At 47.3% G+C, this 25,888-nt stretch overlaps 1 protein-coding gene across 1 annotated transcript in view; it reads left to right on the forward strand.

Moving 5' to 3' along the window:
* LGI2 (leucine rich repeat LGI family member 2) overlaps nt 1-18,399 on the forward strand; it is a 30,096-nt gene extending 11,697 nt beyond the window's left edge. Inside the window, exons 5-8 of the mRNA XM_004579172.3 lie at nt 1,140-1,211; nt 2,263-2,432; nt 9,033-9,197; nt 17,202-18,399. Coding sequence (XP_004579229.2) covers nt 1,140-1,211; nt 2,263-2,432; nt 9,033-9,197; nt 17,202-18,019 — 1,225 coding nt within the window. The 3' untranslated portion in view covers nt 18,020-18,399. The remainder of the gene's footprint in view (nt 1-1,139; nt 1,212-2,262; nt 2,433-9,032; nt 9,198-17,201) is intronic.
* Nucleotides 18,400-25,888: the final 7,489 nt, after the last annotated feature.

The following is a 25,888-nucleotide window of genomic DNA, read 5'->3' on the forward strand; positions in this document are numbered from 1 at the left end:
GATGATGACAGAGCACTGCAAAACCCTGAATCATCAATGAGAGAGGTGATGATGCCATTCCTTGCTGTCTGTTTCCTGGATGGGGGTAGGGTGGGAACTGTAGACTACCTTAGATTTCCAGCATTCAGGGCAAGAATGCAACATGGCTTCAGGTCAACCTTTGTTAATTAGAAAATGAAGCTGATTATAATCACTCCCCCAACCTTCAGTTCATTGGGATTTTATCAGAGTATCCCAAAGAGTTAGCACTGAGTATCTTTATGGAGAAGAGTTCTTACTGAGTCCTTTCCTACAGTTGTGATAGAATCCCCTTAGTTACCACCATTAGCAGGCTACTGGGGACCAGGCCCTACATCTTCTAATTACGGTGCTTACCTCACTCATCCAGCAAAGATTTATTCAACACCTCTTGTGTGTTGGGCCCTCTTCTAGGAGTACAATAGTGGATATCTCTCTGTTCCCTTGTTGCTTATGTACAGGGAGGATACGCAGTCGACAAACCCAAGCTGATGATTGAAGTATGTAATGTGTGGTGAAGGTCAACGGAATCAAGAAGGGAGTGTGTGGCGGTCAGGGCAGGTGGTGGTCGTGAGGACACACCCTCAGGAGGGGATGGAGTAAGTTGTGTGGGTATCTGGGGAAGAGTATTTCAGAGCCGCCCAGCTCAGAGACCTTGAGGCAGGAGCCTGGATGACATACGTGGGGAGCAGATAGGAGGCAGTTGGCTGGATTCAGTAGCAGAGGTGATATGCTCTCACAGGTTAGCAGATGCGGAGGCAGCCAGGGATGGAGGACCTTGAGTACTATCAAAGGGACTTTAGCTTCTAGGAATCAGGGAAAGCCATCAGAGGCTCAGCAAACGGGCATTCAGAGCTCGCTAAATGCGGTTTGAACAATGAATAAATGCAGGTGAAAATCAAACCATCTTGCACTGCCATGCAGCATCTATAAGCTTATCTTTGTGTAGATAAACTCATTTCTCTTTATTTCAGTATTGATAACCAAAGCCAGAAATGGAGCTATGCTGTGGAGAGGAGGTTTGGAATTCTATTGTAAATCATTAACTTTGTTTAAAGGAATGTCACAGTGATAGGACCTGAAGCTAATAACCATAGTAAAATGAGACTTTCTGGTTCCAGTTCTTTGGCCAACAACCACATCAAAGCCCTACCGCGGGATGTCTTCAGTGAATTGGATTCTCTGATTGAACTGTAAGTAATGAAATTAAGGTTGTGTGGACACGTCATTGTGCACTGTTAATTATATCTTTCTATTCCCTCTTTCCCTTTACTGCATTTCTTTTAAGGCACAGCCAAAAATCTGTAACAAAGGCATACATGCTGGTTAACAGCATAGAGTTGTATTGTGTTAGCTTTTGCCATTTTATAATATGTGTTCTTTAAGACAATGGCAAATTAGACCTGCTGGATAGAAGGTTCCACTGTCTCCAAAACAGCATACTGATCTGCTTCATTGTCAAGTGTTTCTCTGTTCCTGTTGGGCTGAGTTTAATAAGATCTTCAGGTCTCCACTGTGGTTAGGAAAACTGTCTTTTTATAATGTCCTGCAACATTTTTTAAAGATCTACTTATTTGTTTGAAAGGCAGTTACAGAGAGGTAGGAGAAAGAAGAGAGAAGAAGAGAGGGAGAGTATCTTCCATCCACTGGCTCACTCATCAAATGGTTCAACAATAAGAGTTGAGCCAGGCTGAAATCAGAAGCCTGGAGCTCCTTCTGAGTCTCCCACATGGGTGGCAGGAACACAAGTACTTGGGATATCTCCCACTGCCTTTCCTAGTGCATTAGCAGGCAGCTGGATCAGAAGTGGCACAGCCAGGACTTGAACTTGTACTCCAATATAGGATGCCAGCTCTGAAGATGGCAGCTTGTCTCACTGCACCACAGCGCAGCCCTGGTGTCCTGCTTTTGTTTCTGAGACCCTACACTGGGAGGTGTTCTGTCACCTCTTCCACAGCCAGCATGGCACAGTGACAACTTTGAGATGGTAGGGGAGAGGGTGCTGTGTCATCTCTGAGAACTCTCAGTGTTGCACGTTAAATCCTGGACACTGAGGAATGGAAAATGGAGCTGTTGAGTAAGTACAAGGATTCAGATGCATGAAATGTCAGTTTTTCAAACTTCCATTTTTTTTTAGTGGTTTTCAGTGTATCAGGATGTTAAGAATTTTGGGATTTTATGCCACTACCAAAGCACATCGGACATGTCTCTTTCTTCAGGTCCATGTTTGTGTTTTGTTTTTAGAGATTTAAGGGGTAATAAATTTGAATGTGACTGCAAAGCCAAGTGGTTGTATCTGTGGCTGAAGATGACCAATTCCACTGTCTCGGACGTGCTCTGCCTCGGACCACCCGAGTACCAGGAGAAGAAGCTCAATGACGTGACTAGCTTTGACTATGAGTGTACAACCACAGGTATGAAGAACCTTGGTCAGTGAAGATGGGTGTTCGGGATGAGCATCTACTTTACACTGTCAACAGGTGTGGGGATATGTGAACATAGGTGCACTATTTCAGAGAAGGTTTATGCATTCTAAAAGAAATTAGCGTGATGAGGAAAAATATTCATGCAGAAAGATTTTTTGCTATCTACACTGGCTTTCATTTTGATTCTTTATAGAATTCAGATTTTTCTACAGGTTTTCCCCCACTGTTGTTAAAGTGAAAATACCAACATGTGAGTTTGACATGAAAACACATTGTCATCAGTGTAGATCTTATGGAAAGCCAGGGCAGAAGGCCTAAATGATTCTGGTTGCTGTCCCCTGGGTCTGTTTATACAGTTTCAGGCTCCAAGAGAAAATTAAAATATCATGCTTTGCACTGTAAGCACACACAGGGAGCAGGTGAGTGTCTCCCTTCACAAGGCCTCAGTGGTGTCTCTGCAGCTTCTACCAACAGGCATCCCAAGTATGTCCTGTCTACCAAGTGTTGACGCAAACAGACGTTTGGGCTGGGAGCTGACTTCCGCAAAAGGCCCAGGGCAGGTCGGGAGAAGACACCAGCATGAGAACTCCGAAAACGGCAGTGGAGACTCAACAGACACACAAATGTCAAGAACAAAGGGTCACATTTAACTTAGTCCCTGCTCCCTTACCCATCTAAGAACAAAGAAGAGCTTGCAAAGTAAGAATTACTTCTAAGACTCTATGTAAATAAGGGGCCTGCCAAATTCTGCTCTTTTTTGACAGAAAAGCTGAGCCTTCAGAAAATGCCCTTTCTTTGTCAAGCAGGGCTTTTGCAGCTGTGTGATAAAGGGCAGGTGGCCCTTAGCCAGCGTAGGCCACTGGGAGGCTAGCCACTGTTTAGCAGTGTGTAACAGTGATGAAGATCCTTATAACATTTGCACTCCCAAAATGGCAGCCAAGGTCTTTGGTAGAAAATGCCAACCCAAGCTCACTGGAGCTCCTTTTCTCTTGTTTCCTAAATGTCCTGGAGCATTCTCTAAAGCCCAAAGTCAAGTTAACATGTTTTCCATTGCTCATTTTCTACTAGTCCACCCCGTTAGTGAACGTTGCCAGGCTTTGAAAGGACTGACACGGGCTTCTGAAGGCCTGGAGCATAAGAAGAACTTATTGGCAAAAACACGATTTCTGATCTAGGGCCCTGAGTATGATTATAAAAATGGCCCAGGTTTACAGAATTGGTATTGCAAGGGGGTGCTTTGGGAATTGAGGCAATATGGACCCAAATCCAGAATTGGGTTGGATAGCATGAGTCTCCTCCTGAGTTTTCAGGCTTTCTGTCTTAGGTAAACATTTCCTGCTTGGTAATGTTTCTCGTGACACTTAGGAAAGTCAGCAATAGCATGAGGCTTTCAGATCAGATGGAGCAGATGACTTGGTCTTAGCTGTTGTTTTATTCCTTTGAGGCTCACACACTATCTAGTGCTCACAATCTCTCCCATCGTGACGAAAAAGAAAGAAATAAAATAAAAACAGCACAATGAAATCATGAGCCACCTTCACAAGTGGAGGGTCATCAAAAGTTCATGGAAAGCAGAGTGATGAAAATGCAACGCATGGATTTCCAAAATGCCTACATCAAACTAGACTTGCCTTTTTATTCCATTTTTCCTATGAACAGTTTGAAGTCCCCTTGACTAATCTCAGCCTGTAAGAACTGGCTCGATTAAGTGGGAGCATCTGGAACCCTGTCCTCTGCTTGCGTCGGCCTCTGTCCTCCAGTGAATAGCCCCTATGAGGGGGCTGGCACGAAGCACAGTCCCAGTGTTAGGTTTGCCTCATAGCTCAGATTTGCCGAAAAGGAGTCCACACCTTCAGGTAGAGCTGTTTCCCCAGACAGAGAAAGGCATGGAAACAGAGCATAATTAATGCCACACAGCCACCACTGGGCTACCACAACTCTTTAGATTAATCACAGTCATGCCGTAACTCTCCTCTTCCCATCTATTTTTAACCGCCTCAAAAATCCCTGTTACCTTTCAATGGTTCCCGTGTTGGGTGGATAATTCACTGCTTTCCCTCAGAGGGAGTGAATCTTGCATCCTAATTGTCCTGCTAGCTTCCCTGTTTCAGGGCTGATGAAATGCAAAGAGAAATAATGCATTCATGTGCAGTTTCCCTCTCAACAGGCTCGGCCTCATGTATAATTTATTTTCTGCAAGTGCTATAAATAGCAATACAAAAAAAAAGCAGTCAATTACAGTGGGAAAAGGACCTAAATCCTAACAGTCCCACTGACATCATGAACTTAATCTGGTATGAATGGAAGTAGCAGCTCTTTTGACAGAGCGTGCATGAATATTTTAGCGCCAGGAAATTGATGTCATGTTAACACATATGATCCTTGAAATTGGTCTACAATGCACATGCCTTTTGTGTTTGTGAAATGTAAGTGGACATGGAAGTTAGAGAAGGTACTAAATTCCTCCAGACACACCCAAGCACACAGGTTCACCTATTTATTCTCTTTCTCTTTCGTCACTTTTAAAAAAAGATTTATTTTATTTTTATTGGAAAGTCACATATACAGAGAGAAAGGTCTTCCGTCCACTGGTTCACTCCTCAAGTGGCCGTAGTGGCTGGAACTGAGCCAATCCGAGGCCAGCAGGCCGGAGCCTCTTCTAGGTTTCCTATGCAGGTGCAGGGTCCTAAGGCTTTGGGCAGTCTTTAACTGCTTTCCCAGGGCACATGCAGGGGAGCTGGAAGGAAGCAGGGCCACTGGGACCAGAACCGGCACCCATATGGGATCCTGGTGTAAGATGAGGACTTTAGCTGCTAGGCCACTGTGCCAGGCCCCCTCCTTCATCACTTTTTTGAGGAAGGACTCAGGATAGGGTCTCCTATTTAGAATGAAATTTGAAATTCACATGATTTGACAGTCGGTGTTGTCCCAGAAAGTCCAGATATGACGGTTCAGTTGGCTAGATCCTCACCTTGCAAGTGCTGCGTGCTAGTTTGTGTCCTGGATGTGTCACGTCCTGTCCAGCACGCTGTGTGTGGCCTGGGAAAACAGCCGAAAGCCTTGGGGTCCTGCACCCATGTGGGATTAGCTCAGCTCTGGCCTTTGCAGCCATTTGCGGAGTGAACTAGCAAATGGAAGATCTTTTTCTTTGTCTCTCCCTCTCTCTGATCTGCCTTTTCAATGAAAATACAGAAATCTTTTTTTTATTAAATATAAGAAAATGACTAGGAAAAACAAGATTTATAAAATGCGTTCCATTCTGGCAACTCTTGTTCATCCTGGAATACCTCAGTAAAAACGGATATGTTTGAGTCTGCAATTTAAACAGCATTTTTTCCAAGCTGGTTCTCAGGTTTCTGAGAATTAAAAGCGCAGTTGGGAGATGAACAGGAACAAGGAGAGGAGTGAGTTTTGGGCATCTTGGGGTGGGAGTTGGAGGCTAGACCTTTTGGCAGTTTTGGAGATGTGGGAGGGCAGTATCCCACCTTCTCGGCTGTGATGGACTGAACACAGCAGTAATCTCAGCATCCTTTGAACACCCAGATAAAGGAACGTACAGTAGCCACATGTCTCCATCTTCCCGTTCACCTGTGGCTGAACCTGTGCAGTCAGCAATACCTTCTGGCTCCTCCCTTGGTTGCACTTGTGCCAGCTGGAATAAACAGGAAGTCATTTTTTCCTGTTCTCAATCTTTGCTATTTTGGGGCTACCAGGATGAGCTCGGAGCCATTGGGACTCTTCCCTGAACTATTAACAGGTCACATGTTACTTTCATTGTTCTGTCTGCCCAATGATGGACTGATGGCCACAGATGAGGTGTGGTACTATACACTGACATGCACTCTTGGGTCTCTATAGCAACCTCAGGAACTAGACGGAACTCATTTACTGATGAGGAACCTGTGGCTCAGCTTTCTTGTCCAGGGTCACATAGCTGCACATGGCAGTACAGGAGCCTGAAGTCCTGGCTGTCTTAATCTCAAAGCCACCCTGCTGTCACTTGGCAGAGGCCACCTGCCCACTTGCCCCCACTGTTCTTTGGTTACCTCCTGCCTGTCGGGCTGCAGTGGTTGCCTCCCCTTCACTGCCTGTGATGCAGTCTGCCTATCTCTCCTGCCTGTACCTGCACCCGCCACTCAGTCTCTGGCCCCTCTTCACAGTCTTCAGAGAACGGGCTCTTGGGTAAGACCCAGTCACCCAGCATGAAGTGCCTGTTCTGTATCCTCAGAACAAGAGGAGGGGCACCTCCAAAAGTTAGCATGGACTGAGCCTCGCTTTGTGTGAGGCTGAGTAGGGATCATAGTACATGGTGAGAAAATTGAGGCAGAGATAGGTTGTATCATTTGCAAGCAGGCGAGGGTCCAGCTCCAGCTTCTTAGATTAAAAGCTGCTCAAATGGGCATGCCCCAGTGGAGGACAGCATGCATCTCTTCCCAGATGTGGGCTCACCATTTGTCAGTGTTAAGCCCTGAGATAGCATGGCCTTACCTGTCTCTGCTATCAGGCTGGAGAGGAGGTACCTCTGTATCATGAGTAGGTGAACTGGGCTGGGGTCACCCAGGTCTAAAGGGCAGGATATGGTTGCAGGTGTTCTTCGTGGGGCCTGCCTCTGCCCATACTCCCCAGCCCTGATTGCCTCATGCCACCGTACCTTCACCTGACCCACTTCCCCCGCCTCATCCCTTGTTACATGGCTATCTGCTCCTTCTGCCGTCTTTCTCCTGAATGACCCCTTTGGTGCTTTTCTCATCTGACCTGTCCCCTGAGGTTTCCCACTCTGGTGATTTCTTGGTTGGCTGCCATGGGCTCGAACTGTAGGATGCTCAGAGAGATGTTGGACCCGAGCCTGACCTCAAGGTGCCCTGGGTCAGGATGCACAGCATGCTGGCTGTGTGCTGTGTGCCAGGCACGTACCCTCTCTGGGCTCCAAGATTCCTCCCGTAGCTCCACATTAGTGCCTTGCAATGAGCTTGGCCAGTTAGGGAGGTGTCATGAAGGTTGCTAGTGTTTTTTATTGATTATTTTAAAAGATGTATTTGTTTGTTTGAAAGGGAAAGCACTTGGGTAGCTCTCCATTGGGGAGCTGAATCAGAAGTGGAGCAGCCAGGACTCAAACCGGTGCTCCAGTATGGGATGCTGGTGTTACAGGGAGCAGTGAGGCTCACTGCACCACAATGCCGACCTCAGTGTATGCTTCCTAAAGAGACCCTTTCTTTCCTGAGTTTGTCTACACACCCACTCTCTTACCATGTTCCTTGCATTACCTGGTAGTTGTGCTTCCCTACCAAGATTGAATGCAGTGAGTCAGCTGTAGTCTTGGACAGCAATAAGGGTGTGGAACATGGACTTGCCACGAAAGATACGAGAGCCTGAGCTGAGGTGCTCAAAAACAAACACGATTGCTTTTCCCGTTTGCCAAGCCTAGAACCGCATCCATATCAGAGGAGGCACAGTGCTTACCACACTGCAGGCTTGGCACCCACGCAGCACACTTGGGTCACTTCCACCCACAGGGCTTCGCAGCATCCTTTTCTAGGAATGTAATATTAGTTGTGAACCTGCAGGGGCGCTGTTTGCCACCAGGGGTTTGCCTGGCTAGGGATTTGTAACAGGTGATAAGAAACACGTAATACTGCATCAAGGTGGAGGAATCCACCAGGGGGGAGGGGTGTAGGGAGGGGTGGGGGGATTCCCAGAGCATATGAAACTGTCACATAATGCATAATAATTAATAAAAAAAAAAAAAAAAAGAAATCCCACGTCTGCTAGGTTTGAAAAGTGTCTGTCGGCAGAGGCTGTTCTGTGAGGGCAGGAGATGTCATGGGCTGAGGGAACCAGGCACTAATTGATCACAATCACTTGCAGTTTCAGGTGTTCTGAAGCTACCTGGCTGTCTTGTCATTTTGACACGCTGATTCACCAAAATGATTTAAAACGCTAAGCTGCTTAGCCCAACTGATGAGGCTGTTTATCTATTGGAGGTTGTATCTGGAGCCCTCCTCCTTCCTTCCCTCCCTCCCTTCCTTCCTTCCTTTCTTCGGTCCTTCCATTTTTAAAAATATTTTATTTAGTTTTAGTTGAAAGGCAGATTTACAGAGACAGAAGGGGACACAGAGAGAGAGAGAGAGAGAGAGAGAGAGATCTTGCATCCACTGATTCACTCCCCAATTGGTTGCAATGGTCGAAACTAGGACCACCAGAAAGCAGGAGCTTCTTCCCAGTCTCCCACATGGGTGCAGAGTCCCAAGTACTTCGACCATCTTTTGCTACTTTCCCAGGCACATTAGCAGGGAGCTGGATTTTGGAAGTGGAGCTGCTGAAACTCAAACTCTAAAATGCCAGCGCCACAGGTGGAGGCTTAACTTACAACTTCATGGCACCAGCCCCTGGAACTGAGCTGGCCCCATGCCAGCCAGACTCCTCCTGGGATCTCCCAGAGTAACACATGTTGTGATGGCTCCCCTCCTGTCCTCCACTTTGCCCTCTCTCCCCTGTCCTCTTTGGATTTGAGGCCAGCAGGGCAGGATGACAGTTGCTGGTTCCCACCAGAGGTTACACTGAGTGCTTGTTTCTAATGCCCCTTCCCAGATTTTGTTGTTCATCAGACTCTGCCCTACCAGTCGGTGTCAGTGGATACGTTTAACTCCAAGAACGATGTGTACGTGGCCATCGCCCAGCCTGGCATGGAGAACTGCATGGTCCTGGAGTGGGATCACATCGAGATGAATTTCCGGAGCTATGACAACATCACAGGTGGGTTGTGGCTGAAAGCAGGTGGCTGCCCTGATTTCCGCATGGCCTGAAGCCATGAGAGCAGAGGCTTTCTCTGTCTCCATTGCCCTGATGAGGTTGGGGACAGGCAGCTTGGCTCTCTAACTTATCAGGGTTGGGGACTATACTGCAGCCCACCCTCTTCCTCTTGCCAGTTTTTCCCTGGGTGTGAGTACTATTAGTGAGAACAGACATGGGAAATTTCTTGGCAGGTGATCCTATTTATTGTTGGTGATCTTTGGAGAAGGCAGATAGGGGGACCTGTGTGTGGGAGCTGGGAGGTCTTTCCTGTTAGTCACCAGGAAGCCCGAAATCTTGAAGTTCAGGCAACATAAGAGCCCTGCAGAGTTTTAGCTGCCGAGTGGTATCTTCTGGCTTTCACTAAGCTGATTGTTAACTAGTGGTACCACACACATAGACACAGCATCCTGTTCCTGGTGCCCCCCACCCATGCCAGGCCTTTGTTATCACTGCTCTCATTTCATAAGTGCTTAGAAAATAAGAATTAATGTACCTGCAAATCCAGGCCTTGGGATATTGACTAAAGTTATCACTTCTTTTGACTGTCGTGGGCACTCAGTGTGTTAGCATCAGGCAAAACTTAAGTGATAGAATCAAAATAATCTTTGAAAGACTTCTCTTTTATCCAAGTGCAATCTGATAATAACCCTATCTTTGTAAACAGTGATGGCTACACCAACCTCATTAACACCCTGTAGGAGGATTTCCTTTCCCAGTTCCCCAGCAGCAGCCTTGAATAGAAGCCCATGGAGGAGAATTCTGGGAGGGGGAGGCGCCTAGGGCTAGGACTTCGCAGCAGCAGGTACGTGGAGGTATGGAGGCCAGAGAGCGTGGTTTCACCCCTTTGGGTATGAGAGCTGCTAAGCAGCCTATCTCACAGTGTCTGGAGGTCTGGCAGCTCAGAGGAAGATGTATTTCTGATGCCCTGGGGCCTGCTGGTGCCTGGTACCCAGTTCCCCTCCCTGAGAGGAGCCACATGGAAATGCAGACCCAGCATGGAGCGGCTCAGGTGAATCCGCCAGGGACACTGCAGCCTCAGAACCTGAAGCCCAGTTGATATTTTAAGGGAAAGTGACCAGAGAGGCGTGCTCTGACTTTCTGGCCTCTTGGGCTTTCCTCCTCCTCCCCGAGTGGAAAGAACAGCATAAATCTTTATTCTGTCTTGTGTCTTATGCAAGGACTTCCCATGCCCATATTTGTTCTGGCCTATGAGGTGCCAACTGCTGGTTTATTTCACTGGAAACTCCCACTAGCCCTTCAAGCTATAATGACTTGCCCGTAGGTGGAGGACAAAGGCTCCCTTCTCAAGGAGGAGGTGGCCCATGTGCCAGAATGGAATTTAGATGGTACTCCTGACAGGGAAAACCCTGTGGCTTCTAGGGATCAGTTTTCTCATCTGTGAAATGGGTCGTGGAGGTGCCTTTGGGATGTTGTGCCCATCACTGAGTGCTGAGCACTTGGCAAGCACTTCTTGCTGGTGACTTCTTTCTCACAAACTCTTGAATGACTCAGTATGTCAAGTCAGCATTGCACCCCGCCTTTTCCTTCCGCTAGGTAGAAGGGGACAGCATTACCCTTCACCTGCCCTTCTGATGTGCTGCAGCTGGCGGCATCCCCAAATTCACTCATTCAGGCACGTGTGTGCTCTGAGCCAGCCATGTTGTAGCTGCTGCAGAGTTGGCAGTACACCTGCCAGATGAAAACCTATTGCCCTCAAAGAGTTGAAGCCACTATGGGAGAGAGGGGGAAAGAAGAGTGCAAGTGGCAGCTGTGGAAAGGTAGGCCTTGGAGGAGAGGGTCCAGGGGATGGCTGTTGCAAAGAGCAGCTTGTTTCGTATTTGTGGACACAGGGATTAGTCCGTGTGGAGGGCTGGAAGAAAAGCATCCCAGGCAGTGGGAACAGAGAGTGCAGGATCCCATGCTAGAAGCATCTTCCCTGCATGAGAGCCTGCAGGGGCTAGAGGGACACGGCAGGTGACCATGGAGGAGCTGACTGTGAAAGGGCTTGGGGGACCCTGGCAAGGACTTGGACTTAACTCTGAGGGTGTTACAAAGCCAAGGAAGGTCCTGGGCAGAGCTGAGCTAGATTTTCTCCAGCAGCCTTTGCAGGAGCAGACAACCCCAAATCCATAAGCAGTGGGGGTCTGGACCACATACATGCTGCAGAGGTAATGGAAAGGACATGGTGGGTGCAGGTGGAGTGAGTGTGGTCAGGGCAAGGGTCCTGGATGGCTCTTTGCTGGCTTCCAGGAATTTACTATCCCTTTGGTCTCCAATTCTGAATCTTCTGAGAGCTGGGGAGCCCTGACATGTAGCCTACCAGATCCTTTTGTCCCAGTCAAGTTCAACAAACAAAACCTAAGAGTGTGGTGATTTAGTTTCTGGACCCCTATGCCCAACCAGTTATGGATCATCCTGGCTCCAGCTCTTACTGGCTGGTGAGCTTGGCTGGATTGTTTAATTTGCATGACCCCCTTCATCGGTAAAAGGAAATTTTGTCACTTTCTATTTCTTCTGTGAAATGGGACCAGCATAGTAATGGATTCTGGGTGGGGGTGTGGGCAGGATTTCATGGGGCTGATGTCTGTCACCACAATGCCTGGCTAATGGGAAATCCTTAAACGGATGTCAGTGTTACCAGTTGGGGGTCACCTAGGAACAGCGCTCTCTTTTTCTTTGTAGATAGTAACTTCCTGTCTTCAGTTAAAACCTTTCTATGACTTTGAAAAGCACAGGAATGGAGGGGATGGTAGTAGAGACCACCTGAGTGAGGTGGGGAAGAAAGTAATTGCAGAGTTGGGTGGACTGCTTGGTAGAGGAAGGCATGTGACTGACTCGCGCCAGCTAGGGTGCAGTGTGGTGTGAAGAACAACCTCACAGCATGCACACCCAAGGGCAACGCCTGGGAACCACTGGCTTTAAACAACACCAGCTGAGGCATGGCTGGGCTTCCTTTCACTGGCTGGCCAGCCTCATTTATCATCTTGTTGGGCCGGGGAATGATTTCAGAGTCAGGATGGAAGGGGCAGGGTTTTCTTAGTCCTTGCCCAGCGCGTATGGGGCCCTACAGTACCAGGGGGGCACTTGTGTTCCTACTGATAGCCATGGCATGCAAGGGACAGCTCCAACAGCCCACCGGTCTCTGAGAGAAAGAGAGGAACCCATGATCGTGTTCACCCCATGTGTGGACCACCTTCTTTTACTCTCTCTGCGTCTCTGTTCAACTCTTCCTCGTTATGTTTTGTTGGCCTGTTGATGTCTGTATAATAAATATTTTTATCATGTAATACCCCCTCCTGCCTTACACACACACACACACACACACACACACACACCGTGATCTCAGCTTCCCTGACAACTCTAAGGCCAGAAATAGTTCCCTGGATAGAGGTGTTCTGGGACAACACCAAAAAAGGGATTCTATCTTTGGCGGCACCTTCCCTGTGACACATCTGGGCAGCAGAGGCCTTCCATGGCCAGGTGGCTTGGACAAGGACGAGAGGTAGACATCCTCAGCTAGCGTGGGCGGGGAGTAATCACCGCAGCTTTTGAAGAGCAGTTTGAGCCCCCAAGTGTAAATGAGGATGTTTGCCCCAACAATTCTCGCTTTGAAGAACATTGCCAGATGGTTTCAAAACATGTTACTTAAGCATATGTTAAAGGAAGTGTTATTTAGCAATAATGAAGAACTAGAATTAACTGTGGTGTCCCACAATAAGGGATTAGTTAAATAAAGTATGGTGCAGCCATACAAGATACTATCAAAAAAACTCAAGCTGCAGAAGATTCAGTTGTATGGGAAATTGCTCACAAAATAGGGGACAAGCAGGAAAGTGAGTTTTTTTTTTAAAATGCATGAATAGTGCAAGCCCCAGGGTTTTTTTTCTTTTTAAGATTTATTTTATTTTTATTGGAAAGTCAGATATCCAGAGAGAAGGAGAGACAGAGAAAGATCTTCTGTCCGATGATTCACTCCCCAAGTGTGCACAATGTCCAGTGCTATGCCAATCTGAAGCCAGGAGCCAGGAACTTCTCCCAGGTCTCTCACGCGATGCAGAGTCCCAAGGCTTTGGGCCGTCCTCAACTGCTTTCCCAGGCCACAAGCAGGGAGCTGGATGGGAAGTGGAGCTGTCGGGGTTAAAACCGGCATCCATATGGGATCCCGGGGCATTCAAGGGGAGGACTTTAGCTGCTAGGTCACGCAGCTAGGCCCAAGCGCCAGTTTTTTTAAAGGAGGCTATTTGAATATTGGCATAAAGAGGAAAGAAACAGATCAACTAAATGTTTGTGTGCGGTAAAGTTAGCTTTATTTTCATCTTTGTGCTTTTTGAAGTTTTAACAATTCATTTATTGAGAAGCAAGGAGTCAGGGGATGCAGACACTCTTCCTATAGACTCCTTAAATGTCCACAAAAGCCAGGACTGGGCCAGGCTGAAGCTGGGAACCTGGAACCTAGTTCAGATCTTCCATATGGATGACAGGAACCCAACTCCTACAGCCATCACTGCTGCTTCTTAGCATGGATACTAGCAGGAGAGTGGAGTCAGGAGCCGGAGCCAGGAGTTGAACCCAGGCACTCTGATAAGAGAGGCCATGTCTAAACTGTTGTTTTATTTTTTTTTTAAGATTTTTTTAATTATTATTGGAAAGCCGGATATACAGAGAAGAGGAGAGACAGAGAGGAAGATCTTCCATCCGATGTTTTACTCCCCAAGTGAGCCGCAACGGGCCGGTGCGCGCCGATCTGAAGCCGGGAACCAGGAACCTCTTCCGGGTCTCCCACATGGGCACAGGGTCCCAAGGCCTTGGGCCGTCCTCGACTGCTTTCCCAGGCCACAAGCAGGGAGCTGGATGGGAAGTGGAGCTGCCGGGACTAGAACCGGCGCCCATATGGAATCCCGGGGCTTTTCAAGGCGAGGACTTTAGCTGCTAGGCCACGGCACCGGGCCCTAAACTGTTGTTTTAACTTCTAGGCTACATATTGCTTCTATTTTTTAGTAGTAGAATATAGATGGGAGCCAGATTCCCTGGATTTGGATTCCAGGCTCCTTGTGACTTTGTGTAAATTTCCCTCCTCTCTCTCTGTCTCCATGGCAGTGCATGATAAGAAGAACATTTGTCATAAGCATAGGAAGCATGGCATGAATTATACGCATGGAAAAGGTTTCCAACACGGGCTGGTCATGAAGTCCCTACTTTACGTTTTTTTTTCTGTTATTATCTTCATAATTTGCTTTGGTGAAAGTTGAACATATTTGTACTCAGAAAAGAATGTGATCATTTGTTGCAAACAAAGGAAATGAATTGGGTTCTTGCAAGAAGGCCAGGATGGCGATAAAATAAACACCACTCCTTGTCTGTTCTCACATTTAATCCTCAGGATAGAAATTGGGTAATTATCCTTGTAATTTACAGATCCACTTCGCTTTGATCTAAATTACCTAGAAAATTAAGGACAAGAAATAACTTTTAATGGAATTTTGTGGATCAAATGTCTGTAGCCTTTTATAAAACATGATTTGTAGGTTGGCCTGGGTGCTGTGTGGGAGAGGATTTCGGGCAGTGACCAGAGAGGACAGTGACCTCAGGACCTGGCCTCTTGCCCTGCTGAACTGCCTGAGTAGGACCATCCAAACTGTTGCTTATTTCACTGATGCTTTGTGGTACCTGCCATGGGGAAGGGGGGCTGGGGTTTGGATTACCCAAACAGTTGCTTCAATTATCCCCTAATGGTAGCTGCTAAGCATTAACCACCCATGTTCTGGATGGAAAATTCCGACTGTGTCTTGTCTACCTCAGTCTTTCCTGCAGTCCCCATGTAAGGGCAGGGCTGCTAGCAGCCTCAGTCATGTGAGCAAGCCTGGCATGGGGCCACCGAGAGCATGCAAGGTGCATGGCTGACTGAAGTTCAGACTACCTCGTCTAGCATCATTAACATTATTCTGGCCTTCCTTTGGCTCTGGAAATCAAAAATTGCTTATTATCTTTTGAAAATTACTTTTTGATGTGTCTTACATTTTATCTGCAAAACATAGAGACAGACAGACCCTCTGTCCAGTGTTTCATTCCCTAAATGCCTGTAACAGCTGGCGGTGTCTGGGGCTGAGCCAGGCTGGAGTCAGAAGCATGGGACTCAAGTCTGGGTCTCCCACATGGTTGGTAGAGGCCCAAGTACCAGAGTGCTTGAGAGGATACTGGAGCTGAGAATGGGAGCCAGACCTTGAACCTAGCCACTCACCTATAGGATATGGGCATCCCAGGCAGTGTTGCAACTGCTATGTTATGGGGTGTGAGCGAGATCATGCCAGACATATGTAAGGTTTATTAAGGAGTCTTTATTAATCAAGCTTGGTGATAACAGGGCCCACTAGAAATAGCAAATCACAAGTCCATATGGCAATCCAGTCAATCATAACCCCAAGAGGAACAAATGGTCATTACCCGCAAGTCCATACATTAAGCTGAAGATCTATGTCCCAGCTTGCCCAACAATATAAGTTATCCTAAGAGACATGCAACGAATAACCTGGACACGCTTACAAAGCTGCAGACATTCACCCCTCCCCGGGCCCTTGCCCTTACTGCACCACTGCTAGGCCCCACCTCTCCTGGAACTCCCGACAGCGCACAAACCAGGAATACAAAGCATCTTAACATTACTGTCTTCATTGTCCCACCCAAGAGGTAAACAGAAGGTGAGGAATACAGACACACAGGGGCCATGCTCAGGGGACACCTGTCCTCAGAGGTACTGGGGAGGCCAAGAGTCGGAGTGCCAGAGCAGTGGAAACACAACCAAGAGAAAGAGCCCCTCCTCATCATGGGCTTTATAAGGGCCTGTGAGGGGAGTGGTTACACAACAATGCAATACTGCCCCCTCTCAGATGATAGGAGAGAGTCACAGGTGGGCAGGAGGGAACACCTAGGTGGTGGAGGAGTGACTTCCAAGCTCGTGACCCTGAACTAGCTGCCTACCTCACTATAGCTGTGCTGAATGCCTGACTGCTCTGTCTGTATGACCTGATTCCTTTTCCTTGCCCTTATTTTCCAGACGAAGCGTCTTGAATCACCTCATTCTGTCCCATGGAGGCAGAAAATGACTTTTTTTAAAAGGACATAATTGCTTTTGAAAAATAATTTTTAATCAACAAATACAAATTGTGTGTATTTATTGTGTACAGCATAATGTACAGCATATGTATACATTATGGAATCGCTAAACCAAGCATCCTGTTTAAAAATAGCACGAGGGCAGTTTATTCAGAGAAATGGTACATTTCCTCAAATGTGTGCTGGCCTCTCGAGACTTCAGAGACCCTAAATACCTTAACCACCCATGCCTCTGGAGGCACATGCTAAACAATACATTTTTTAAAAATGGTTTTATCCATTCTTAAGTGCTTTTTTAAAATGTGTATGAATGGCAGGATAGCAGAGAGAATGAGAGAGAGGCCTCTCCATCAACTGGTTCACTTTGGAATTTCATTCATGTCCATGGGTCCAAGCACTTGGACCATCTTCTGTTGCCTCCCCAGGTACATTGGCAGGAAGCTGAGTGTAAAGCTGAGCAGCTGGGACTTGAACGAGGGTCCATATGGGATGCTGCTGTTGCAGGTGGTGGCTTCACCACAGTGCTGGCCCCTATAATTTATAATTCTATTCGCAGGGGATTCTCACTCCTCAAAGCTTCTCTCCTCTCCTCGTACCTTTGGAGATGGGCTTCACTGTAAGAAGAGTTGCGAACATTTGGTCTGTCTACTCCCTCAGGTCTCTGTCAAAAAGTGGAATTGCTGTGTCCAGTGGCGACTTGGTGTTTAACTGTCTAGCCACAGGCCATACCGTATTGCATGTTGGCAGTGCTGTTTGTCCCTTCCTGCCAGCCATGCCACAGGCTGCAGTCTCCCCAAGGAGATGCGTCTTGAACTGCAGTTGCACTAATGCCCCTGCTTCTCTTTGGGTGTGCAGGCCAGTCCATCGTGGGCTGTAAGGCCATCCTCATCGACGACCAGGTCTTCGTGGTGGTGGCCCAGCTCTTTGGCGGCTCGCATATCTACAGATATGATGAGAGCTGGACCAAGTTTGTCAAGTTCCAGGACATAGAAGTGTCGCGCATCTCCAAGCCCAATGACATCGAGCTGTTTCAGATCGACGATGAGACGTTCTTCATCATTGCCGACAGCTCCAAGGCAGGGCTGTCCACCGTCTACAAGTGGAGCAGCAAGGGCTTCTATTCCTACCAATCTCTGCATGAGTGGTTCCGCGACACCGATGCGGAATTTGTCGACATCGATGGGAAATCACACCTCATCCTGTCCAGCCGCTCCCAGGTCCCCATTATCCTGCAGTGGAACAAGAGCTCCAAGAAGTTTGTCCCTCATGGTGACATCCCGCACATGGAGGACGTGTTGGCGGTGAAGAGCTTCCGCATGCAGAACGCCCTCTACCTGTCGCTCACCCGCTTCATCGGGGACTCCAGGGTCATGAAGTGGAACAGCAAGCAGTTCGTGGAGATCCAGGCGCTCCCGTCCCGGGGGGCCATGACCCTACAGCCCTTTTCTTTTAAGGAGAATCACTACCTGGCCCTAGGGAGCGACTATACCTTCTCCCAGATCTACCAGTGGGATAAGGAGAAGCAGCTCTTTAAGAAGTTCAAGGAGATCTACGTGCAGGCGCCACGTTCCTTCACAGCCGTGTCCACTGACAGGAGAGATTTCTTTTTTGCATCCAGTTTCAAAGGGAAAACAAAGATCTTTGAACATATCATCGTCGACTTAAGTTTGTGAGGGCGTGATGGGGTGTTTAACAGGTGGATAGAGTTAGCTCTCGGCAGGGAAGACCAAGCAGAGGAGAAATAAATAAACAATAAAATAAAATAAAAGCCAGGCTCAGAGCTCTGAAGTTCCAAAATGTGCCGGGAAAATAATTAGAAGTTTCCAACTGTTTAGATCTCACATTGTAATCAGGGATTGCATTCATTGGCTAACTGCATGACATGGCCATCCTCCCGTTTAAAAAGTCATCGTGACGCCTGTTACTTCTGAGAAGAGTACAGCATTTACTCTTATCATTTAGAAAAGTAATGTGCTTCTGTTCCTCTCTTTCTCTTACTTTTGAATGAGGAAGGAGAAAATTGGGTAAAGTGCAGCAGCTCTTATAATGAAATCAATAATAATAATAAAAAAAGAAAACTACTATGGGCCCTGCTTGTTTCATGTTAAGACGCTTAAGGCTACAGTCACTTGGGAAGATGCGCGGGTGATGGCTCTGCACACCGTGTAGCACTCAGCTCCTGTGAGCCTTCCTGCTTCTTCCCAAATCCTTAGGAACAGAACCCTGGTTCTTCTGTCAGCTCCTATGGCTGCCTATCATGGCTGTGTTAACCACACAGCGTGTGATGTTGCCTCCTCTGCCTCAGAGAAACTGTGCTGGTGGCACATTTGTGGGTTCAGCGTGGCCTGTGACCTGGGAAGGAGACAGAACCATTGTTCCCTTTTTTCTGTGCTTCAAAGCTGACCCGCATGGTGGCCAGAGCAATGATGCTTGTTTGATGTTCTCCATGCCGCACACCTGCCTCTCCTTTCCTTGAGTGTGTGGGTAACTAGCAGATAGGGCCAAAGACTGAATGGTGCTTTTCATCCTATCCTTTAGAGGGAGGGAGGGAGAGGCATCGCTAGCTGATGTGCATTTGGTACAGTTTTTGAAGTGAGATTTTACTGAGGCAAAGGGCCTTTCACACAGATCTCAGTGTGCTTTGAAGCCTACAGGTGGCCTTTGATTGACGCACGTCCTTGCCCTCCAGTGAACAACTTAGTATTTCAGGTGGCGGATACTGGCTTCCTCCCTACCCTGCCTACCTCCCTGCTGCAACAACAGTCCCATGCGGTTAACTTGCTGGTGTTGCTGCTGCCACTGCTGCCTCCACTGCTGTCCAGTGAAAGGTGCTAGAGAGCTCAGGGTACTTAGGACAGGGACACTCTCTCCTCTCCTTGACTTTGTCAGAGGAGACCCTGGAGATACCTGCACACCCACCCAGAGCCTTAGTAGCAGGAGCTCTTCCTGGGTCCGAGGGTGCAAGCTGATTAGCAGGGCCAGCTGTGGAACCAGACAAGCTAAACACCTCGACTAAGGCTACTCCCAGGGCACTGCGAAAGGGTCCTCTCTGCTGTGGTCCACAGGGAATGCTCCTAGACACTAGTTTTATAGAAAGGGCCTCCTGGGCTTCTTGCATGACTGGATCCATGCTAAGAACACCACATGAAGGCTCTCAGGGAGAGCAATCCATCCACTTCTCCCCTGGTCAGGAAAGCAGCACGGTGGTGTGCTTGTTTGATGATTCACTGGCACGGTGTAAGTAGGCAGATGTTGGACTGTAAGTGTGAATGTTTGTATTTCCCGGCTATAAGCAGCACAGACCAAGACCAGAAATAGCGCTCAAAAGGAGCCCAGCTGTTGATGGCCAGTCAGCCCCCGCATACATTCTGTGAACAGGAGTTTAAGGAACCAACTCTCCTACGCGCATATAGCATATCCATGTTGTTGCTGGCAAATTGACCAAGTACAAAACAAATAGCAAAGAAGTTTTTTTTTTTAATCACCTATTTGGGAGAAGGAGAGAGAGAGAGAGAGAAACAGAGGCAGAGAGGAAACAGACATCCATCAGTTCACCCCACCAACACCCAGAGCAGCAGAGGCTGGGTTAGGGCTGAAGCCAGGAGCCAGGAACTCAAAGCAGATCCCTCTCATCACTGCTGGCCCGCAGGGTGTGCATTAGCAGGAAGCTGGAGCTGGGAGTGGAGCTCTAATGCTGTAGTGTGAGCTGTGAGCACGTTAATGAGGACACTATGAACCATTCCTGCTTTCCTTTTGCACTTTTTCCTCCTCTTGGTTTATTTGGATTGATTACAAGTGTCCAGAGAGTGGGATGACTCTGCCGATAAAGACAGGTAAGCTGTTCTCTCTGGTGTCTGCAGCCCTCAGATAACCTTGGGCGGAAGACAGGCATCTGGCCAATGGTGTAGAGACATTGAGATGGTCCCAGCACTCATACAGGTTGGAATGGATGCTCCCCCATTCCAGCCACCAACAAAGTGGGCCATCAGGGCATCATTCCACAAGGCTGCTCCTACAGAGCGGTACCCACTTCTCATCTCAGCTACACATGCCATGCTGGGGACCCCACCTCCATCCAGTCTGGGAAAGCAGGAGACACAGGCTGTTGGGCTGGGGGTGGGGCAAGTGTGTTTGTGGGCAAAGATGGGCACTGAGTGAAGAAAGACTAGCAGGTGATGAGGGTGGAGTATGAGGTAATGGAGAAACCACCTAGCCACCAGCTAGGTTTCTGTTCTTTTTCTTTCTTTTTACAAGAATGTATACAAAACTAGAATCTGTGGTCTGCACAGTGCCTGTGCTGGAGGAGTAGCTGTTCCAGCCAACTTAGGAAAGCAACATAGATGTTCTTGGCACAGCGAATGGATGCTTCTCCGTACGAATCTTCCCATTCCATCCCAAGAATCCCCAAAGTCTAAGACAATTTCTGCAAGAAGTTCTCTTCCAGCAATAATGTGAACTGAAACCCTGATCCAGCTGCTATGACAAAAGCTCCCATGCAGGGAGCCTCTGGGAGCATCCTGTGCAGGATGGCTGCAGGAGGGGCGGTCCTTGCTGGATTGCTTCTTTCCATTCCCGTGGTGAGCATCGGTGCACTGCCTTCCTCTTACAGTCTCTGAGGCTGAGCTCCTATAGGGCCCTCCTTACCACCACATGGCTTTAAGGCCACTGCCTCACTGTGAGGACTTGTCCCCAGATGGCACAGGGTCGGACTCAGGAACACTGTCAACCTGAAGAGCACTGTGATCTTGGCAGTGGGTCCTAAGGCTGCCTTACATTCCTGCCAAGCTTTACATAGCTAGTGCATCCATTTGTGTGCAGCTCATTTGCTTGTAAATTGTTATTCAGTCTATTCGAGATAGCATTCTAATTTCAGAGAGGAGACAGACAAAAGATCTAAGTGGATTGTCTGCCCGCAGTTAGCCAGTAGCAGGTGGCAATGCTTGAATTTTCACTCCAGACAGCAGGCATTGTATTCTCTTTCTGTGACAATTTGCTTATACACTCCCACAGAAAGATTGTCCTTTTTTATTATTATGATTTTGGACATAGCAACACCTACAGATAAAATAAATGTAACCATATAGGCATAGCCAAAAGCCAGTCACAAGGAAAGGATGGCACTCAAGCAACCAGTCCTTTACTGATTAGCAAGCATTATGCAGCCACTAGGACACATGAGGTCCCACTCCTGAAAGTCTTTCGAAAGTGGTAGTTTTCTGTTCCAAAGATGATTTTTAGCCAGCAGCCTTGCCTTCCCCAACTCTGAGCAAGGGTTGGGGCTCATCTGGTTCTTGTCACAGTGTCTGCTGGATAAACAAGAGAGTTCTGTGGGAGGAGAATTCATATCAAAATGCAGAGATGATGAGTGGCCCGGGGCCATGAGCAGCCTCTGGGAACATGCTGGAAATGGCAGTGTTGCATTTTCTTCCTTGTGGAGTGCGAGGCTGTGTATTTTTAGGTAAGAAGTCAGCGTGGGATGCCAACGGTTTTGCTGCCAGGAACTCTCATGGTAGAAATTTCTCTGGCTAGGGATGTAAAGAAGGTGAGATGCAGGCCTGTGGGAGGGACATTTGTTTGCCCGCTATGTGGAGATGATCTCTTCAGCCGCCTTTCCAACTCTTCAGCAGAAGTATCAGCCTCATACTCGCTGCTTCTGAAGAAAGCTCTTTCCTGAGACAGTGGCCAAAAGCTCCCTGGAGTGGAGTACAGTGAACTGGCTGTGTAGGTGATGAGGAAGATGGTTCAGACTTGGGGAGCAGTGGAAAGAGAATGGGAAGGTGGCAGTGGAAAGCAGAAAGAGACTCGGAGGAAGAATGAAGATTGAACGTGATCGCCTGTGCCAGGTAGGCAGAGGGAAGAATGGCCAGGCAGTGAGTGGTGTCTTGATTATTCACAAAAAGAACATGTTGTAGCGCTCGCTCGATGCAGGTTGTCTTAACCATACTGAGATAGAAACTGAGAACCTCTGTGCTTCCTCTCCCATACTACTTGTACCAGGAGCTGTCTCTTCTCTAATAACAGGCTGTACATTCCTTGTCCATTCCTGTGGCTGTCAGGCATGTCCAAAAACGGTGACAAAATAGGCCAACAGGCTGTCTGGTGCCATTTTTTTTTTCTGTGTTTGAAAGGCATAACTTAGGTGAATTCCAAATGGTTTATATGTAAAAGAAAGCAAGTTTTGCAGGATGTAGGCTGTCATGGATGTGTTTTAAGGCTATATATCCCCCATTCCAGCCACCAGCAAAGTGGGCTGTCAGTAAATAAAGTTAACAAATGATATGCCTCATAATTTGGTATATTCTGCAAGCCTATGAATAAAAAGTAGTTCATGCCTCATGTGGCTTTGATCTCTGGTCTGCTTGAATATGGATGTGTCCATTGGAGTCTCAGAGTCGAAGGGACACCCCCGAAGGGTAGCAATATCTTTCTGGCTCACTCTACATTTAAGTGGGAGACAGGCACCACAGGGGACATTCTTAAACTAAATATTTTTATTTCTGATTAATGTTAAGTTTGCCCCAAAGTCTCCAGAAACATATAGAGAGTTCCCAAATACACCAGAGTTTCCTCTAATATCAACATCAAATAATTCTGCGGCATATTTGTCAAAACTAAGAAATTAACACTGCTACACCAGTATTAATCGAACTCCAGACTTGATTTGGCTTTCATCAGTTTTTCCACGTATGTCCTAGTTTCCTGTCCCAGGAATAGTCCAGAATACCACATTGTATTTTTTCATCACTGTTCCTGTTGCTTGCTGAAATCTTTGGTAGTTTCTCAGCCCTTACTTATTGTCCATGACCTTGACAATCTTGAAGAACCCTGATGAGGTGTCCTTGGCAAGGTTTCCCTGCTTCCTCCACTTGGACTTGGAAAGCACTGAAAAGCCACTGATGCACTCAGTCTGATTTGTGGAAGCATGGTCCAATAGACAGATCCAGAACCCCTGGAACCTTGGCTACCTTCCGAGTCCATTGGAGGGCCTGAGCTATGAACTCCTGCAGGAAGAGCTTTGGGCTTGTTCTCTGCAGGTGTGGGATCTGATCTGGCACACAATACATGAACAGTAATTATTTGATGCACATCTCTTAATTTAAAACCCACTTGGTTGAGTTGGACAACTGACAGCTCAAAGATCACAAATCATGTACGACTTGTGATTTATGAGAGTGAAATGGTGACTACAGAGGCCTGAGTTGGCTGAAGCAGTGTCCGTACTTATTCTTTATTTGCTTGATATCTTGTGGCTGCTTCCCAGGTGACACAACCTTTCTACAAACTCCTGCTTCAACCAAGGAAATATCTATCATCCACAACCCATTAAGGAGTGAGCATCATGTCTCAGGGCCACTATAGGAAATGTAGCTAACGAATCCATCCTTCATCCCTTCCAGCATAGATAGATGGCATCACACATGGGGGAATGTAGTGCATGTCCTCACTCAATACCCAAGGGTGTCACTGCTACCAGGCATCTTTGATGATTTTTAATGTGATTGACAACTGCACATAAAAAACGTTGTTTGAACCAGACTCAGTGAGCATACCCATCCTATAAGAAAACTATATAGCCTATCACCACAGGAGTTGTGAAATAGCCCTTTCAGACTGTTCCCTGAGAAGTTTTCCCTGTGACAGTTGAATAAACTCGCGCTTTGATTCTCCAACTAGATGTGGACCATTTCTGTTGATGCTATGAACCAGCTGGGTGCCGAGTACTTTGATAGGCTGAGAAAATTTTTTAAACAATATTTAATTTTTTGAAAGGCAGAGAGAGAGAGAAAATATCTTGGTTCACTCCCAAATGGCTGCAATGGCTGGAGCTTGGCAAGGCTTAAGACAGGAGCCCAGAACTCTAGTCTGATTTCCTTTGTGGGAGCATGGACCAAAACAGTTGAGCCATCCTCTGCTGCTTCCCAGGCTCATTAGCAGGTTGTTGGATCAGAAGAAGACCAGTTGGAACTCAAACTTGCACCTGTATGGGATGCTGGTCTTGTAGATGACAGTTTAATTTCTGTGCCACAATGCTGGTTCTTGGGGCTAGAGGAGGGTTTTTTAAGTGCAGGAGCAGAGGGAGACCCTCATAGCACTTACTGTCTGGTTAAGAAGAAAGTCATAATTGCCTGAAGTTATAGTCAGCAATACAAGGTCTTAGTAAATTTTCACAACACAAAGCTATGTGTGACAAATTGTGCAATGAGCAATGGAGTTATAGGTCACAGCCAGATATTTGATGGCTGATATGGTATGGTATCATATTAATTTTCTTCACAGTGCAGTGAATTCACACACATGTAGTAGCTCAAAACCAAATATGTTAGCTCACAGCTGCCATGGGCCAGGAGTCCAGGTGCCAGGTGTTGGCCTGGCCAGTCTCACTCGGAGCATCACCTGAAAGTATCCATCCAGGTTGCTGTCAGCATTTATTTCCTTGTGCTTATAAATCTGAACTCCCTGTCTGCTTGCCAGCTATTGGTTGGGGCTTTTCCAGGTCCTAGAGGTTGTCCACAGCTGGCTGTTGGCCAGGGCTCTCTCAGGTACTAAAAGTTGTCCACAGTAGGCTGTAGGCTGGAGTTCTTCCAAGTCCTGGGAGTTGTCTACAGTTGGCTGTTGGCTGTGGCTCTCCAGTTGTCCACAGCTCATTGTGAACTTCATCTTTGACGGCTCAATTATTGTTTTCTTCAAGGTATTTGGACTCACTGGAGTGATATCCCATCATCTTTCCCTATTCCATTAGTTTGAAATAGGTCAGTCTCATATTCCAATGTCAATCAAAATGAGGGAATCATACAAGAACATGATTCATGGAAGCAAGAGGGTATGTCCACAACAGCTCACAACCAAACAGAAAGGATGTCTGGTTGGCCAAATCAGGCACTAATGGTGAACAATTATGTATGTGCCCTTGATCCATGGCATTCTGGTGGAAAAGGAGCTAAGAATACAGATTATAAAATCATAGGAGCAAAGGTTGCTTGAAGCCAGCAGTTTTCCTTTGACCCATATAGCGGGAGAAGGGCCTGGTTCTTTTTCATTATCATTGGATCCACACACACACACACACACACACACACACACATCTATGCATTAATTTGCTCTTTTGTGTTTGTGGAGAAGTATGGTAAAGAGGGCCATTTCTCAAAACTTGAGAATTAGAAGCTCATTAAGACCAAGGCCAATGCAAAATATTGGTGCATTTCCTCTTGGAAGTGAACTGCTCTCTGTGTAAGGTGCCCAGTCCTAACCAAGGTGGGACACTTGTTCACTCTGCTTCTTGGAGAGCTAATTGAGTACTCACTGTCTGAGAAGAATTGGAGTCATAAGTAACATGTCACTTGCATTGATCACCCAGCCTTGAAAATGTACTTACCTGTCTCCCAGACAGGACAACCCTTCTCTAACCAGGGCCTAATTGGCACAAATGACTTTTTACCCCAACAAATTGGTTGCAGAGGTGAGACTCGAGGCCTTGGACAAGCCCTACCTCCTTGGCCTCTGCTCCAGGCAAGTGCCTGTGGAAGTTGCACATCTGCCTTCAG

The sequence above is a fragment of the Ochotona princeps genome, chromosome 11 (genome assembly GCF_030435755.1).
Source record: "Ochotona princeps isolate mOchPri1 chromosome 11, mOchPri1.hap1, whole genome shotgun sequence".
Taxonomy (NCBI): domain Eukaryota; kingdom Metazoa; phylum Chordata; class Mammalia; order Lagomorpha; family Ochotonidae; genus Ochotona; species Ochotona princeps.